Here is a 14,914-nt window from a genome sequence, read left to right on the forward strand (position 1 = left end):
ACGCCGGCTCCCTTGGCCTGAAAGTGAGATGAGCGCCACAACCCCATAGATGCCTTTGACTGGACTTAACTGTCCAGGGGTCCTTTACCTTTTACCTGTAGGGAGTTGGACAAGATGATCCTCAAGGTCCCTTCCAACTGTGCAATTCTATGATTCTGCGATATGAATAAAAGAAACAAACACATTCCAAGAAAGGAAGGGAAGCCAAGGTTCACATCTGTGCATATATCTCCATTTACGAGGCATCGCCCAGGTCACCTTAGGCAGGATTGGGACAGTGATTTACTAGAGAGAAGCATGAGAAAGCAGACCAGTCTCAGGTAAATGGGAAGAGTTGGTGCATGTGTGACAAAAGCTCCATTAGAGCTGACTTCCGTGGTTGGCAGTCATCTGCACGGTGGCCTTGGGACAGGCTGACATGGATAGGGGCTTCTACAAGGACTTTTGCATCGCTTCCAAGCAGCTATGGGAATAGGGCAAATGGACTCACAATCTACCTGGACCTCTGTGGAAATACAGCGCCATAAACTATGCTTTTGTTATGAAATGCTGCCACCTGCTGGCACATAACAAGAAGGGCAGTTCTGATAGAAATAAAATGCAGTCATTCACTGCACTGGATAATGGGATCAAGCCTCCCAGGGAAATCACAAACTTTTGTCTACAGTGAACTCAAAACCCTTTCAGGTTTTTACTGAATTGTGCAGACTCTCTCTCTCTCTCTCTCTCTCTCTCTCTCTCTCTCTCTCTCTCAAATGAATCTAATCTCCAGGTATTGTCAGATATCATAAATCCCTGTCACATCTATTTCCCCAGCTCTCAAGGCTTTGTCTTGTTTTTGTTTTCTGTTAATCACATTTTCCTAGTCTGTTCCCATCCATCCAACATTGCATTTCCCTTTTAAAGGTGATACCTTATATCTTAGGTCCCATCTGTACTATACAGTGGTACCTCGGGTTACATACGTTTCAGGTTACATACGATTCAGGTTACAGACTCCACTAACTCAGAAATAGTACCTCGGGTTAAGAACTTTACTTCAGGATGAGAACAGAAATTGTGCTCCGGTGGCAAGGCAGCAGCAGGAGGCCCCATTAGCTAAAGTGGTGCTTCAGGTTAAGAACAGTTTCAGGTTAAGAATGGACCTCCGGAACGAATTAAGTACTTAACCCAAGGTACCACTGTATATTTAAAGCTATATCATGCCACTTTAAACAGCTGTAGCTTTCCCCAAATAATTCTGGGAAATTTTCTGTTTTACAGTTTAAAATACTCATTTAAACAGCCTTAAATATCAATGACTTCCCTTCCTCTCTTTCTATAGTTCATTTTGCATATCATAAAACCCTGCATATTTTACATAAACTAAACCATTCAGTATCCCATTATTACATCCATCAAAACTTATCTACACATTACGTCAGCTTAAGTTGCCATTTTAAGTTGCCTGTTTTCCATTTCTGGGTTAATGGAATATGGGTCACAGTAGTAGCGTGCATAAATAACCTTTTTTGACACCTGGGAATCTCACTCTGAATTACCCCCAACAAAAAGGACCCTGGTTTTTTTTTTTGAAAGGTACTTTTAAACACCCCCCCCCAATTCATTATGAATTATTTCCCAAAACTCTTTTACCCTTTTATAGGTCCACCACATATGAAAGAACATTCCCTCAATCTCATTGCATCTCCAGCACTTATCTGATTCTGTCTTATACATCTTAGCAAGCCTTCTTGGAGTTAAATGCCATCTGCAAATCATTCTCAAGTAGTTCTCCTTCAAGGAATAACATGCTGTCAACTTCAAATCGCTTTCCCAAAGTTTCCCCCCAGAGACTAAAATCTGTATTATGTCCTATATCTATTGCCCAGTGTGTCAAAGAAGCTTTGACAAGCTTGTCTTTTGTTTCCCAGTCTAATAAGAGATTGTAAATTTTAGATAAATAGTTTTTTTCTTTGTTTGCAGAAGCTCTTTTTCAAATTGTGTTCAAAATGTTCTGTCAATGTGAGACACCTCCTTGAGCTCAAAAGCGAAACACAGGGCTTTCAGTGGCTGACGGTGGTATTGGTATGGAGGAAAACCACTGTGCGTAGTTCCCACAATGATTCAGACACTTACAAAAACCTCCCTGCTCTAGATCTTTGCCAGTGATATCTACTGAGCGACTGAGAGCAAGAGGAAGGGATGGGTCAAGGCAAAGATGTCTTTATTCAGCTTAAGTCCAAGACACAAAGGCAGGTACTTAGGAAGCTGAATGGGTCCATTGGTGCATCTGGCTTAGTATTGTCTACCCTAAACACCAGCAGCTGGCTCTCCAGAATTTCAGATAGGAGTCCTTTCCGAGTTCTACCTAGAGATGCTGGGACTTGAACCCGGGATCTTCCTCATGCAGAACACAACTTTGCTGAGGATTGGGGTGTCAGTACATTTCATTCCCATTTGTTGTTTGGAGTCAATAAATAAAACAAAATGCTGAAAATATGTTTCTTTCTGTATCTATGTGCTTCTACCATTGGGGATATTTATAGTTACAGTCATACCTTGGGTTACAGCTGCTTCAGGTTGTGTTTTTTCAGGTTACAGACTGCCGAAACCCGAAAGTACCGGAATGGGTTACTTCTGGGTTTCGGCGGTCTTGCATGCATAGAAGCGCTTAATCACACTTTGCGCATGTGCAGAAGTGCCGAATCACAACCCGCATGTGCGTAGATGCGGGTTGAGAATGCTACAGGTTGCGAATGCTACAGGTTGCAAACGTGCATCCCACATGGTTCATGTTTGCAAGCTGAGCGTCCACTGTATATCTATATCTCTGCGCACAGATCAGGGTTTCCCAAACTTGGGTCTCCAGCTGTTTTTTCCGACTATGACTCCCACCATCCCTAGCTAGCAGGACAAATGGTCAGGGATGATAGGAACTGTGGTCCAAAACCAGCTGGAGAACCAAGCTTAGGAAACATTGGCAGAGATAAAAAGTACGCCTGAATTTAGGAGAATGGATAGGTATGATGAAAGTCAGTTGGGAAAATGGCTACCTTGGAGGACAGCCTCGTGTCCGCTATATGGTTTGGACTATATTTCTCATCATCTTCAGGCAGCACAAACATGTAGTCCGAATAACTGAAGGGCATCTGGTTGGAGAATGGTACTACAGGACCATTCCCAAGAATTCTGGCCATGTTAACAAAATGGAGGTTTATTAAAGCAACAAAAGCAACCAACATTATTCCTTACAGAAGAAGCTCCCCTACATCTCATTAAAAACAAAACAAATCAAGAATGCTATGCAGCAGAATAAGGATAAATTGGGAAACCTTGGAGGGGTGCAGCTGCTGGCAATCAAAACTTATGTTTTGAACCTTGGGAAAACACTTAAATAAAAAAACAAAACAAAACCCAAACTATTCACCAGGGTTTGGCGAGCCCTGGAATTCCCCTGACCTTCCAAAGGACCTTCTTGTAGGTTGTGGGTTGGGAGGGAATCCACGGAATGTCACAGTCCAACTGCAAATGAGGCTTGTGGAAGCACATGTGGGGACATGTCGGTACCTGCCCCACACCTGATATGTGAGTTAGGGGAAATGACATGTACACATGCTTGGCCTGATTAGGCCCATGGGCTGGAGTCTCCACATACTTATACCAACCCCGGGCAACTTCTCTTCTGACCCTCCATTATGGTGTGCTCTGGAGGGCTTCAAATATCATCTGGAAGATGCTTCTTGAAATACCAGGGCTGTAATGGGATCCTCTTTCTTTCTGCCAGAAATGAACCATGTTTCTGGAAGATGGGTTCTGGTCTGTGGGCCTCTTCATCAGTTTGAGCTACAGAATATGTGTACACCCACCTGTCTAGCGTACAGCACCTCCTTCCATAGCAGGTTCAGCATCTCTGAACTCTTCGGCCCCTTTTAACATGTCCTCTTTCTCAGGGCAATTGGCAGTGGTGAATGTTTGCCTCTTCTTTTCTCTCCAGACAGCTTTCTTTATGCCATGGCTTTGCAACCAAATGTGCATCCCATACTTTAGGTGCAATATCCTCTCCAGGACTGAGCCAATAATAGACATCCTCTTGTCAGAATCCTTGTGGGAACTGGAAGAGGCACGCCTTCCCTGGGGTCTCAAGATGGCTCCAGACTTCAGGCAAGATCTATCTTTAGGCATCTGTCCCACCTTATGATCTCTATTGTCTTCTTCAACTTGGACATTGTTGCTGTCCCAGTCTCCTGCTTTCTGCCACTCACATACGTTCCTGAACTGGGACTGGCCTTCTATTTGCGGGTAGCATTGCTTGCAGGGGGTCTCTGGCCGTGTCTGAGAAGCATCCTTAGGGACCAAGTTGGAGATGTTCCCAGACTCTCTTTCTACACCCTCACCTTTGGTTTCCAAGTGAATCCAATCCGAAGGAGGGTCTGGCAATTCACTGTCTTCATCCAAAGAAGATGCACACGAGTCTCCAGAGGCCTCAGATTCTCCTGAAACTTCAGAGCTCTCACTTGAAGCACTTCTACTTTCTTCAGCAGACTGGATGTCTTCCTGGTCCTGCAGAACCCGAGAGCTATTATTGGTGTTGAGAGATGGGGCAGGTGCCATGCCTGAACATACATCATGCGAGTATTTGCTGGCCCGCCTGCTCCTTGGTTCTTGAGTATATGCCACTGCAGGTGTCTTTTGCTGCTCCCTTGCACTAGCTCTATGTCCCTGGGTCTGTAAGGGCAGCCCTTGGCTTTCCTCTTTGGGCATCCCCAAACTGACCCTCCTCCTGTGTAACTGGTTGCTGAGTCTCTCCTGACGTTCTTTGGATGCCTTCTTGACCAGTTCAGCCACCATATCTTCATAGGCAGTGTGTGAGGAGATGACAAGGCAAGGAAGTATGAAGGACCCCAAGGCTCTCTGGGCAATGTGGGTCTTGAGCAAGTGATCTCTTGCTACTTCAGAAGGCTTAAGGAGATTGTCCCCTGAGACTTCCTGCTTGGGGCAATCAATACCCATTTTGCCTTCCACAGAAGGCAAATCCAAATACCCCTGAGTTCCATAATTTACTGCAGTCCCACACTGGAAGGTCGTTGCACCCCTTGGGACCCCCTGTTGCTGCTGACACTTTTGATCTGCACCCATTACACATGGAAATTTGGTGTCTATTTGAAGAACTGCAGTATGGCACACACAGGGCGAAGCAGTAGCATGTGAGATATCTAGAGGCTGAGGTTTCCTCGGTCCTACTGGATGTTGGTTGTTCTGTACTATCCCCTGGAGGCTGGATTCGAGCTGCCATGAAATACTGCATTTATCCCCAATAAATCTTTCAATGCAAGTACATGGAATTGGCTCTTTGCTTTTGTCTAGAGACCTGAGCCCCCGGGATTCAGGAACTTGGCTGGATCTAGGGCTTGCATTGTAATCGCTGAGCAGCGTGGCACCAGGGAACAGAACTTTCTGTTCATGCTTCTCTGGCTCAAGAGGAATCTCCGAGTCCTGTTCTGGTGCCATCTTCTGCATATGTACATGCAGAGTGGATTTCAGTACCGCCTTGTGCCTCAATGCCCTTCCTTTAAGATAGGAAGGTCTGCCCAGGCACTTCCCAGGTTTCATCTCCTGGCTGCCTCCTTTGCCTCCCCGCTCTGGGATCACCATAATGGGATGGGCTTTTGGAGAAAATAAAGGAAGGGGCTTCTTCGTGGCCCCACAAATACTGATTTTCCCACCACGCTCTACCTGGAGCCGCAGTTCAGTCCGGAAGACTGGTGGCTTCTTCCGCAGGCCTGATTTAATTTTGGCTTGGGATTGGTCTCCAAGTCCTCCTGTCAGTTTATAGCCCCTGTGGTATCTGGGCTGCAGATGAAGCAAGAATGCCTGTGGGAATTCTTGGATTCGTTTCAGAAAGCCCCACCTGAAGGTCGCAGCCTGCCTTCTGGAGTGGGCTTCCCCATGTTGCTTAGTGTCTTGAAATGGCTTCCTACTACACCCAGCCTCTTCAATCTCAGGAGCTATCACCCGAGACCTCTCATCAGCAACTCTAACGCCTTCTTCTCCCTGCAGACTCTCTGTAGCTGTGACTGGTGGGTGCTCACCAGGCACACCCTCTTCTGCTTGGGGACTTTCCCTTTCTGCAGTTACTTCCTCTTTGGATGTTGGGCACTCTTTCTGAATGCTCTGCTTTTCTGCAATTTGTGAGCTCTTGTCCCTTTCATCTGTGGTCTCTCGGCTTTCACTAGCAACTGCTTTCTCCTCTGGTGTTGGTGGGCTCCCAGGAACTATGCTTGTTTTCTCTCTATTTTGTGGTTTTTCACCCATAAGGCCAATTTCATCATCTTCTTGGGAGCTTCCTGTAGTTGTGACCAAGGGAATCTCATAAATAATTTCCTCTTCTGCTTGTGGGGCCTCTCCATCCTCTGCAACATCAATTTGGATCTCAGGAGAGACATCCATTTCCTTTGATGCGTGTGAGCTCCTGGAAGTCACACTCTCACTCTCCAGATCCTGTGGGCTTTCACCAGCAATGGTCACCTCCCCCCCTGTGACCTGTGAAACCTGACTAGCCTGTTGTTCAGCAGCTCTTGCATCTTCAGTGGCTTCTAGACTCCCAATAGCAATGGCCACTTCTTCATCCTCTTTTGAGCTCTCTGGGCTAGTGGCTACTTGTGTGTTCTCATAAGTGAGGTTCTCTTCCTCTGTGTTATACAGACTTCTCTCACCAGATACAGTGTCTATAGCTTGTGGTATCTCACTAGCAGCATCTTCTGTGGCTTCCAGTCCGATGAACCTTGCTTCTTCTGTGGCTTGTGGGCTTTCACTGGTAGATAGTTCTTCTTTAACTACATGTGGGCTCTTTGTATTAAATACCAGTTCCTCAACTCTTTGTGGGGTCTCCCCCGTATAATTTGCTTCCTCTGTGCCCTGCAGAATCTCCAAATAAGTATTATCTGCAGCCTCAGGTCCCAAAATGTTCAGGGCATCTGTGGCCTGTGGGCTGTTATTAACTTCCTTCATAATTTCTAGCGGCTCATTTATCACAGAATCTTCTGCTGACATTTGTGGTCTCTCACCAGTGGTGTCCTTTGAGGAGCATAGGCTTATCTCAGTAGGAAGTCCATTCTCAATTTCCTGTGGGATTCCATCAATGGTGCTCATTTTCTTGTCTCTCTGTGTTTTCTTGGTACTAACGTCAACTTGCTCTACAGCCTGTTGCTCTTCCCGATAGAGAACCTTTTCATCTTCCACAAAGAGATTATCACCAGTGGCACTTTCTTCTTTTTCAGTGTCTGGATCCATACTAATGATTTCCTTGGTGACCTGTGGACAAATAGGAGAAAGGGACTTAGGAGGAGATGGGCAAAATGCTCTCATGGATTTCGGCACAACTTGTGATAAGCCCCAATGGTGACAGATTTTCCTATGTTTGGTATAGGATTCTAGTTGGTCCTGAGCCTCATCTTGAGAGGCTGCATGGTCAATCATTTTGTCATCCACTGATGCCATTGCCACCGAATGCTCCTTGTAGACATTAATTTCTGGTTTCTCTTTAGCCTCACTTCCATCCAGGGAAACATTCATTGAGTCTGTTCCTGTGTGTGGCCAGGCTGCAGAGTTTGCATATATCGTATTCAAGATTTCACTCTGTTGGCTAGGTAAATGCTCTGGATACTCCTGCCTGATGTTCAGCTCCCCCTTATCCACTGCTTCACCCTCCACCAAGGGCAGAAATGTGCTTCTGGGCTTCACTTGGCTATAAAGAGGGGCAAACTTCTGGAAAGGGTCGTCAGGTATGACCTTGAAGCTTCCCATGGGCAGGAGATCAGTTTCTGTGGACTTTCTCCTGAGGTTATGGTGATCTGTAGATGCAGCTGATGATTCAGAAAAAGCTGCTTCAGGGACTTCTCCTGCCTCCATTTCCTGGTGTGGGCTGACCATTTGCTGTGCCCTGTAAGCCTTGGGTCCATGTGTGAAGATGTTCTCACCCACAAACATCGCCTGCCTTGCCTCTGTCAGCTCTTCTCTGGCTACTGGGATGGGGGAGGAGAATCTGCCCAGAGAGTCACAGCTTTTATTTTGGTACTCTGTATTTTGTAGTTCCAAGGGACCTGTCCCAAATGCAGGGTTGAAAATCTTGATAGATTCCAGAATCCTCTTAGGCAGCTTCCATTGTCGCTGTAGCACCATCCTTTGAATGTGGAATTCCAGCTGACTGTAGGTGCTTTGGGGAAGGAACGATGGTTTCTGTGGTAGAATGTAGACATGAGCTTCAGCCCTTTGGAGACTGGGCAGTGGGGGAGCCTGTGACTTGAAGCCATGCAAGGATTTCTGAATAAGACTAGGCAAGCCCCATTCATGCTGTAGCTTCTTTTTTCTAATGTGGAGTTCTAAGGCTTGCCTTTCTTGCTCCAAGAGGAATGGTGTCTTTGCTTCTGAAAACATGAAGGTGGTTGCTGTTCTGGGAATGGAAGGCTGCAGTGGTGGCATGTGCCTTGTTCCACCCAGACCCTTCATGCCCCAGAGAGACAGCAAATGGTCATGTTGCATGGCCGACTCAACCTGGTCCATGCCTTCTGTCCAATCAGATGGCTGGATGTCGTTGTGTGGCTCCAGAAGCCCGTGACTATGAAGGGTCTTGGGGAGAAACTGACTTGGCATGCATTGCCAAGCATGTCTGGCCAATGTTGGGGAAATGTCCAGACGTTTTTCATCCAAGTGGAGCATCTTATGCTCTATAGTTTCAGACTGAAGTGTGGGGTACACCAAAGGTTGACTTGGCATTGTCCTCCTCCCTATCCTAGTTCCATCCTGTTTCCCTGCAACAGCCACAATCTCTGGGGAAAGCAGCCTGAGGGACTCAAGGACCCTTTGGGGTAAGCGCCATCGGTGAAGTGTAATTCTTTTCAGCAGATTCTGCTCTAGTTCTTGGATGATGGCATCACTGAAGAAGGAAAGCTCATCCAGAAGAACATTCACCTCCACGTGCTGCAATGTCTGGTGCTGCTGTGATTGGGGGACAACTGGGAAAACAGAATGGAGAGATCTCTGGACAAGGCTTGGCAACCCCCAAGCATGCTGCAACCTCTTTTTTCTCACGTGCCATTCCAGATCCTCCTGAGCCCTCTGCTCAATGAATGGGATCTCTGCTGAGGTGAAGTCAAATATGGTATCCTTTCTGGGCACGGTGGAAAAGGGCACCTGACGGATGTCCTCCTTGTACAGATAGGATAAAGGTTTTCTGTAGAGTGTGGACAATCCTTGCCTGTGAGCCAAACCTTTGCTTGCAATGTTGAGTTTGATATGAACGGTGATGTCTTGCTCTTTGAAGGGAACCTCATGGGATTGAGGCTGCTGGGCTTTCAAACCAAGTGGGGCAACTTTAAGAAGGTCACGTTCCTTGACTTGGTGGCCAGCTGACTGAGGCAAATGAAACATGGGGTCAACAAGCTCCAGTGAGATTTCAAGAGTTTCTTGGTCCACAGGTCTTTTCAGCACTTGATGCTGGTTGCACTGTGGCTTTGGCATCCCAGAGAAATTTGGTGCTTTCCCCAATGGAAGGCTCCCCAGAATCCTCTTCCCCTTGTGGGATGCAGACATCTCCTGACTGCCTTTGGGCTCCTTTGTTAGTGGAGTGGAGTGGTGGAGGGACTCCATGACTCGCTTGGGGATGCCCCACCCCTGCTCTATGACCTTACCCTTGATGTGGCCCTCCAGGTGCTTCTTGGTCTCCAAGGTGGCAAAAGGCAAGGAGCTCCTAGGGGATACCCTCACTTCCCCTCCCGAGTACAATTTGGAGGAAGCATGGGGTGCTGTAGGCAGGTGGAACTTTTGCAAAGACTCTTGTGTCACTATGGGCTGGCCCCACGGGTGTTGAGCCCTCTTTCGGATGACATGGGATTCCAAACATTGCTCCTCATTGGCAGGAAGAAAAGGTGTCCTTGCGTGGACAAACTCAGTGGTGTGATGCGACCAAGATGGGGGAGCTAGCAACTCGGGAGCACTGGGTATTATATTGCTCAGGGGTTGAATGTACTGTGTAGGGGGGGCCCATAGGAATTGAATGCCTTTATACTTAACATTCATATCCACACAATCTGCCTTCCCCTGGAGACTTGGCCTTGGCCTGCTGAGTCGCTGAGGGTAACTGCTGTGCGGTAGGGTCAGCTTGGGCAAGGGGGCTTTCCTTTCTTCTGGAACAATTATTATCTGGGAATTCTCTATTAGCTTGTGTCTGGCCTTAAATGACTTCTTTCCAGTTGTAGTCTGGGGGTTTGCTTTGGAAGGAGGGGGAGATTTGAGGGCTGTTTCCCTGGTTGTGGATTCCAAGTGTAGAACATGCCAGTGAACCTTCCCTTCTCTCTCACCCTTGACGACGACGCCTCGGCCTTTTTTCCTGTTTGCAGACGATCCTGTATTTGTGGTGAGGTGAGATGCCAGTTTCATGTGCTTGAGGGCCTCTTTGACTTGCCTTGGCAGCCCACAACGCCGTATGCAAATCATCTTTTTCATGTGTTGCTCCAGTATCCTCCTCTTTGCCACACTCACGAAAGGGAGAAGCCGAGGCTTCATCAATACAGTAGCCTCCCTCTTTGTGGGGCACAGGAAAGTGGAATCCATACCAAGAGGCAAAAAGGCCCTGAATGACCTGAGGACAACGGATGGAAGACCCAGTTTGTGTTGAACTCTTTTCATGGCCAAATGCTGCTCCAAGGTCCTTGGAGCCTTAGCCATAAAGGGAGTGTCTGCGGTAGCGAATTCAACCCTAGGAGACTTGATATTTTCTTGTGAGACCACAGGTAAGGAACTGGGGAAATGTCTTGCTGCTTTAGGGTGGAATCTCATGCCCTGGTAGTTCTCCTTTTCACATGAAGAGGATGCTTCATTTCCCCTATGCTGCAAAGGAATGTGGTTCTTCTTGCTGAAATTGGATAATTCAGGCAGTTCAGTAGAGGGGCTGTGATCTGCCCAGCTATTGAAAGACAGCACAGAAGATGTGCTAGAAGAGGAGTAGAAGTGGTCCCTCATTTCCCAGCTTCTGTCATCAGAGCTATCATAATGTTCATTCATAGTGAACATGGAATGGTTCTTGAGATGGCTGGGACTCATGTCATACTCCCTGAAAATGGAAACAGCTTGCTGAGTAGAATGGAGTGGCTTTTCCTTCTTCCCCTTGCATTTGGGAAGAACTTGCTCCTTCCTGGATGAAGTTGTTGTTTCTGGGCCCAATTCTGGATGGTGACAGTTTGGTTCAGGTTCACTGTTGCTCCATGGGGAAATGATGTCATCTCTTTGAAACCCAGGGCTTAATCCATGGACACGCAGCACTTCCTCAGCCTCCATGGCTGCCCTGTCACATAAGGCACAGGCTGTATTGTCACATAGCAATCTGCGGGTGGAGGCACAGCGACTGCCTACATTTTGTGGTTCTCTCTCCTGGTGGTTGGTACCTGTAAGCCAAATGAAGGCACTGGTGAGCTTTTCTCCACCTCCAGGTTGGTATGGAACCCACTGACTCTCATATTTTGTCAGGAACTGGCTGGATGAGGAGCCCGCCAGGGAAGACGAGGACTTAGAGTCTGGGTCCTGATGGTGGGACAGTGGGGAAGGGTTGAGTGCTGGATGTCCTGCCTGCTGCCAAGCAATGAGTCATACAGAACCAGAAGAGTAGGACCTAACTCCCACATTGGAGTCACCGTCTGTTAGGGAGGGCTCCAGAGTGAGAGTGTAGAGGGGAAAGGTGGGGCCGGAGCTAAGTTTCATGCAACTTCTCAAGCTGAAGGAGCCGAGCCAGGGAAATTTTGCTGGGTTGCTTTCTGTGAATAAAAAGCCAGTTGCATTCCAAGCATCCAGCCTCTTCTCGACCTGTGGGGGCCTGACACTTCCCTGTCAGACCTCATGACATATTTATATATTTATTAGATGTGTTAGAATGTGTTAGGCCCAATTTGTGGGCCTAAGAGTCACTGACTTTATTTCAGAACAGCAGTGAATCTGTGGCCTTCCACATGTAGTTGGACTCCAGTGCCCATCAGCCCTAGCAAGCATGTCCAATGGTCAGGGGTTATATGGGCATTGTAAGCCAACTTCTAGATTGCATTGCATTGACTAACTCAACTCAACTCAACTCTAAGTATTTTTGTGAGATGCTCCTCTGCTAGTTCTCCTGTTTGTATTCTCTCTCCTCCTATAACTTTAAGTTTTGAATACATTTTCTTTTGTTTTTTTAAAAGATTTTGGATCTGGGTTTTATTATCTTGAACTTATTGAATGAACCCAACCAACCAACAAATGTGTGTATGTACACTTTCATGGATGCCATGAAAGACCATGTGAATGATCAAATGTCAGCTTTGAGCTTGGGTCTTAAAAATAATAATAAATCACTGGGATGAGCTGGTTCCTGCCTCAAGGGCTTACCTTCTTCTTTTCCAACAGCTGCTTGGAGATGGCTTCTGTGTTCCACATGTTCCTTCTAGGAAGAGAGGAGGCAGCAAAGTTATTCAAAGGGAAGAACAACCAGTTGGAAATACCACCTTACCAAACAGGGAACAGACCCATCAGACAGAGTGAGACATGTTCCAAGTTTCATCAGGATATCTCTAAATAGGACCAGGAAAAATCCCTGAAGGAACCCCCAGAGAGCTGCCACTGGTCTGCTTCAACTGTACTAAGCTGGATGGACCAACAGTCTGGATCCATATAAGCCTACATCCTGCATTCCTACATTCCTGTCTCCTGGTGGCCAAAGTTGCAATACTGTCAGGTCATTTTTGATTCCTCCCATCTCACTTAGAAGTTCGTTCAGTATGGAAGTTTGTGTCAATGCAAGACTGAAATGGCCTGTTAAAATGCAGTTTTCATTATGATCACGGCATCACACTGGTGCTTTCTGCCCATTGAAGGCCCCTAAAACATGGAACCCCATCCCCATGAATGCTCATTAAGTAGTTTCGTTCATTCTCTCAGCCTTGCCTTTTGACAGCTAAGATACGTGTGATTTCTGTGAGATCATCTGTATTGTCATATAATTGTTTTATTTTGGATTTTGATATTATTTGTTTATATGACTTTGACCTACCCTGGGAACCTTTGTGCTGAAGGAAAAGTAGGGAATCTCTTAAATAAATTTGTAAGTACATATTGCTGTTGTAAGCTGAGAAAACCAAATGTGGTGGGGGTGAGTCAACTTGTCTGTATCCTCACCTTATTGTTTTATTTTGGATTTTGATGCTATATGGCTGAACCTGCCTTGGGAAGGTTTCTGCTGAAGGATGGATAGGAGATCTCTTCAATAAACGAGGAAATAAATATTGCTGTTGGAAACTGGAAAAAAACCAATGTGAGTCAACTTCAGATATGAACTGAAACTCACCATCGATGTGCCGGTCTCAGAGGGGAACCAACTGCCCAGCTGTTGCTCCAAAAAGTGGGGATTCTCAGTGATTTCAGGTTCCACTGAAAAGGACAAGATGCTTCTCCATGCTTGGACAACTCTCTTGCACCACACAAAGGAGCCACATAGGATCATTTGGAAGAGGCCGATGAACAGAGCCAGGACTAGAGTAGTGTACAAGTTGAAGTAGCAGTCCAAAGGGAAAAAGCAATTGATAAGGGAAATCAGTCCCATCTTTGTGAAACAGACCTGAATGCAGTCTTTGCACCCAAGAGATGGTCTGTATCCCCCAGACAATGGCAGTTAGCAGTGTTTTAAAGCAACGTTCCAAAGAACAACACAAAGAACCAACAAAAGAACCTTCGGAACACCCTGGGTTCTCTCCAGTCATGGATGCTGCTGCCACCTGCTTGGACTTAATTGCATTCCATCAGAGCAGTGGGCAAACAGGTTCCAGCAGTCTTATGGTCAGTGCAAATTTGGTAGTCAAAATGCACATGTGATGATTCCATGTTGCTGCCCCCACTTTTGCTGTGAACCTGAAATTAGCAATGAACCAGATCAAGCCAATACATTTCTCAATGGAGCAGTCAAACTGAACACTGCGGCTTGGTGCTTGTGAGTTCAAATGGAATTCAGCCCACCACAGAGTCCTCTGCATGCATCCTACACCCACACCCCCATTGGATGGAATCTGATAGTCTGGCACAGAATTTACCACCCTATTAATCTCAGCTTTCATTTTCAAAGTTGTAGCTCTTCTGGATAGCAATAGAAGCTTTAAAATAATGGATGGGTGGTGCTAATCCACTGATAGACCAAACCTAGTCTCTCCTGCCATGCTTTCTCCTCAGTGTGGTGTAGTGGTTAGAGTGTCAGACCAGGATTGAAATTCCAACTCACCTATGAAGATCACTGGGTGACTTTGGGTTAATACTTGCCTCTCAGCCTAATTTGCCTCATATGGTTGCTGTGGGGATTAAATGAGGAGGGAAATCACCATTTATGCCACTTTGATGCCCATGGGGAAGAAGGTGGGATATAAATGCCATAAATAAAATAATTAATTGATTAAATAATAAATAAATAAAATCATTAGCCTCCAATAAACCTTGCATCAAAATGTTCATCTGGAGCCTTCCAAAGGGAAGCAGGAGTATGAAGAAGGTTTATTGGGGATTCAGGAACCTGTGGTCCTCCAGATATTGTTGGACAACAGCTCCCATAATCTCTGGCCATTGAATATGGTGGCTGCTGGGGCTGCTAAGAATTTGTAATTACAGTGGTACCTCGGGTTACAAACACCTCAGGTTACAAACAATTCGGGTTACAGACTCCGCTAATGCAGAAGTAGTACCTCGGGTTAAGAACTTTACCTCAGGATGAGAACAGAAATTGCACGCCAGTAGCACAGTGGCGGCAGGAGGCCCCATTAGCTAAAGTGGTACCTCAGATTATGAACGGTTTCAGGTTAAGAATGGATCTCTGGAACGAATTAAGTTCATAACCAGAGGTACCACTGTATGACAGTTATTACCTGCACTTGAA

The 14,914-nt window shown here is 46.3% G+C and overlaps 2 protein-coding genes and 1 gene segment (V, D, J or C); all 3 read right to left on the bottom strand.

The window, feature by feature from the left end:
- The window catches only part of LOC310828753 (uncharacterized protein), a 274,212-nt gene that overhangs the window by 138,318 nt on the left and 120,980 nt on the right, over nucleotides 1-14,914 (bottom strand). The window lies entirely within an intron of this gene.
- LOC310828875 (Ig mu chain C region secreted form-like) overlaps nucleotides 1-14,914 on the bottom strand; it is a 1,309,992-nt gene that overhangs the window by 111,345 nt on the left and 1,183,733 nt on the right.
- On the bottom strand, nucleotides 3,179-13,724 carry LOC310830681 (uncharacterized protein). Of its 2 annotated transcripts, none has more exons than XM_083710505.1 (3): nucleotides 13,346-13,724; nucleotides 12,391-12,445; nucleotides 3,179-11,420 (listed from the first exon to the last, which is right to left on the bottom strand). In XM_083710505.1, the coding sequence occupies exons 1-3, from the start codon at nucleotides 13,598-13,600 to the stop codon at nucleotides 3,853-3,855; spliced, it is 7,878 nt and encodes a 2,625-aa protein (XP_083566631.1). In that variant the 5' UTR covers nucleotides 13,601-13,724; the 3' UTR covers nucleotides 3,179-3,852. The 2 variants fall into 2 exon arrangements, with proteins under 2 accessions (XP_083566631.1, XP_083566630.1); XM_083710504.1 differs by having other exon boundaries at nucleotides 12,358-12,445.

The sequence above is a fragment of the Podarcis gaigeae genome (genome assembly GCF_964106915.1).
Source record: "Podarcis gaigeae genome assembly, chromosome: 13".
NCBI classification, from domain to species: Eukaryota; Metazoa; Chordata; class Lepidosauria; order Squamata; family Lacertidae; genus Podarcis; species Podarcis gaigeae.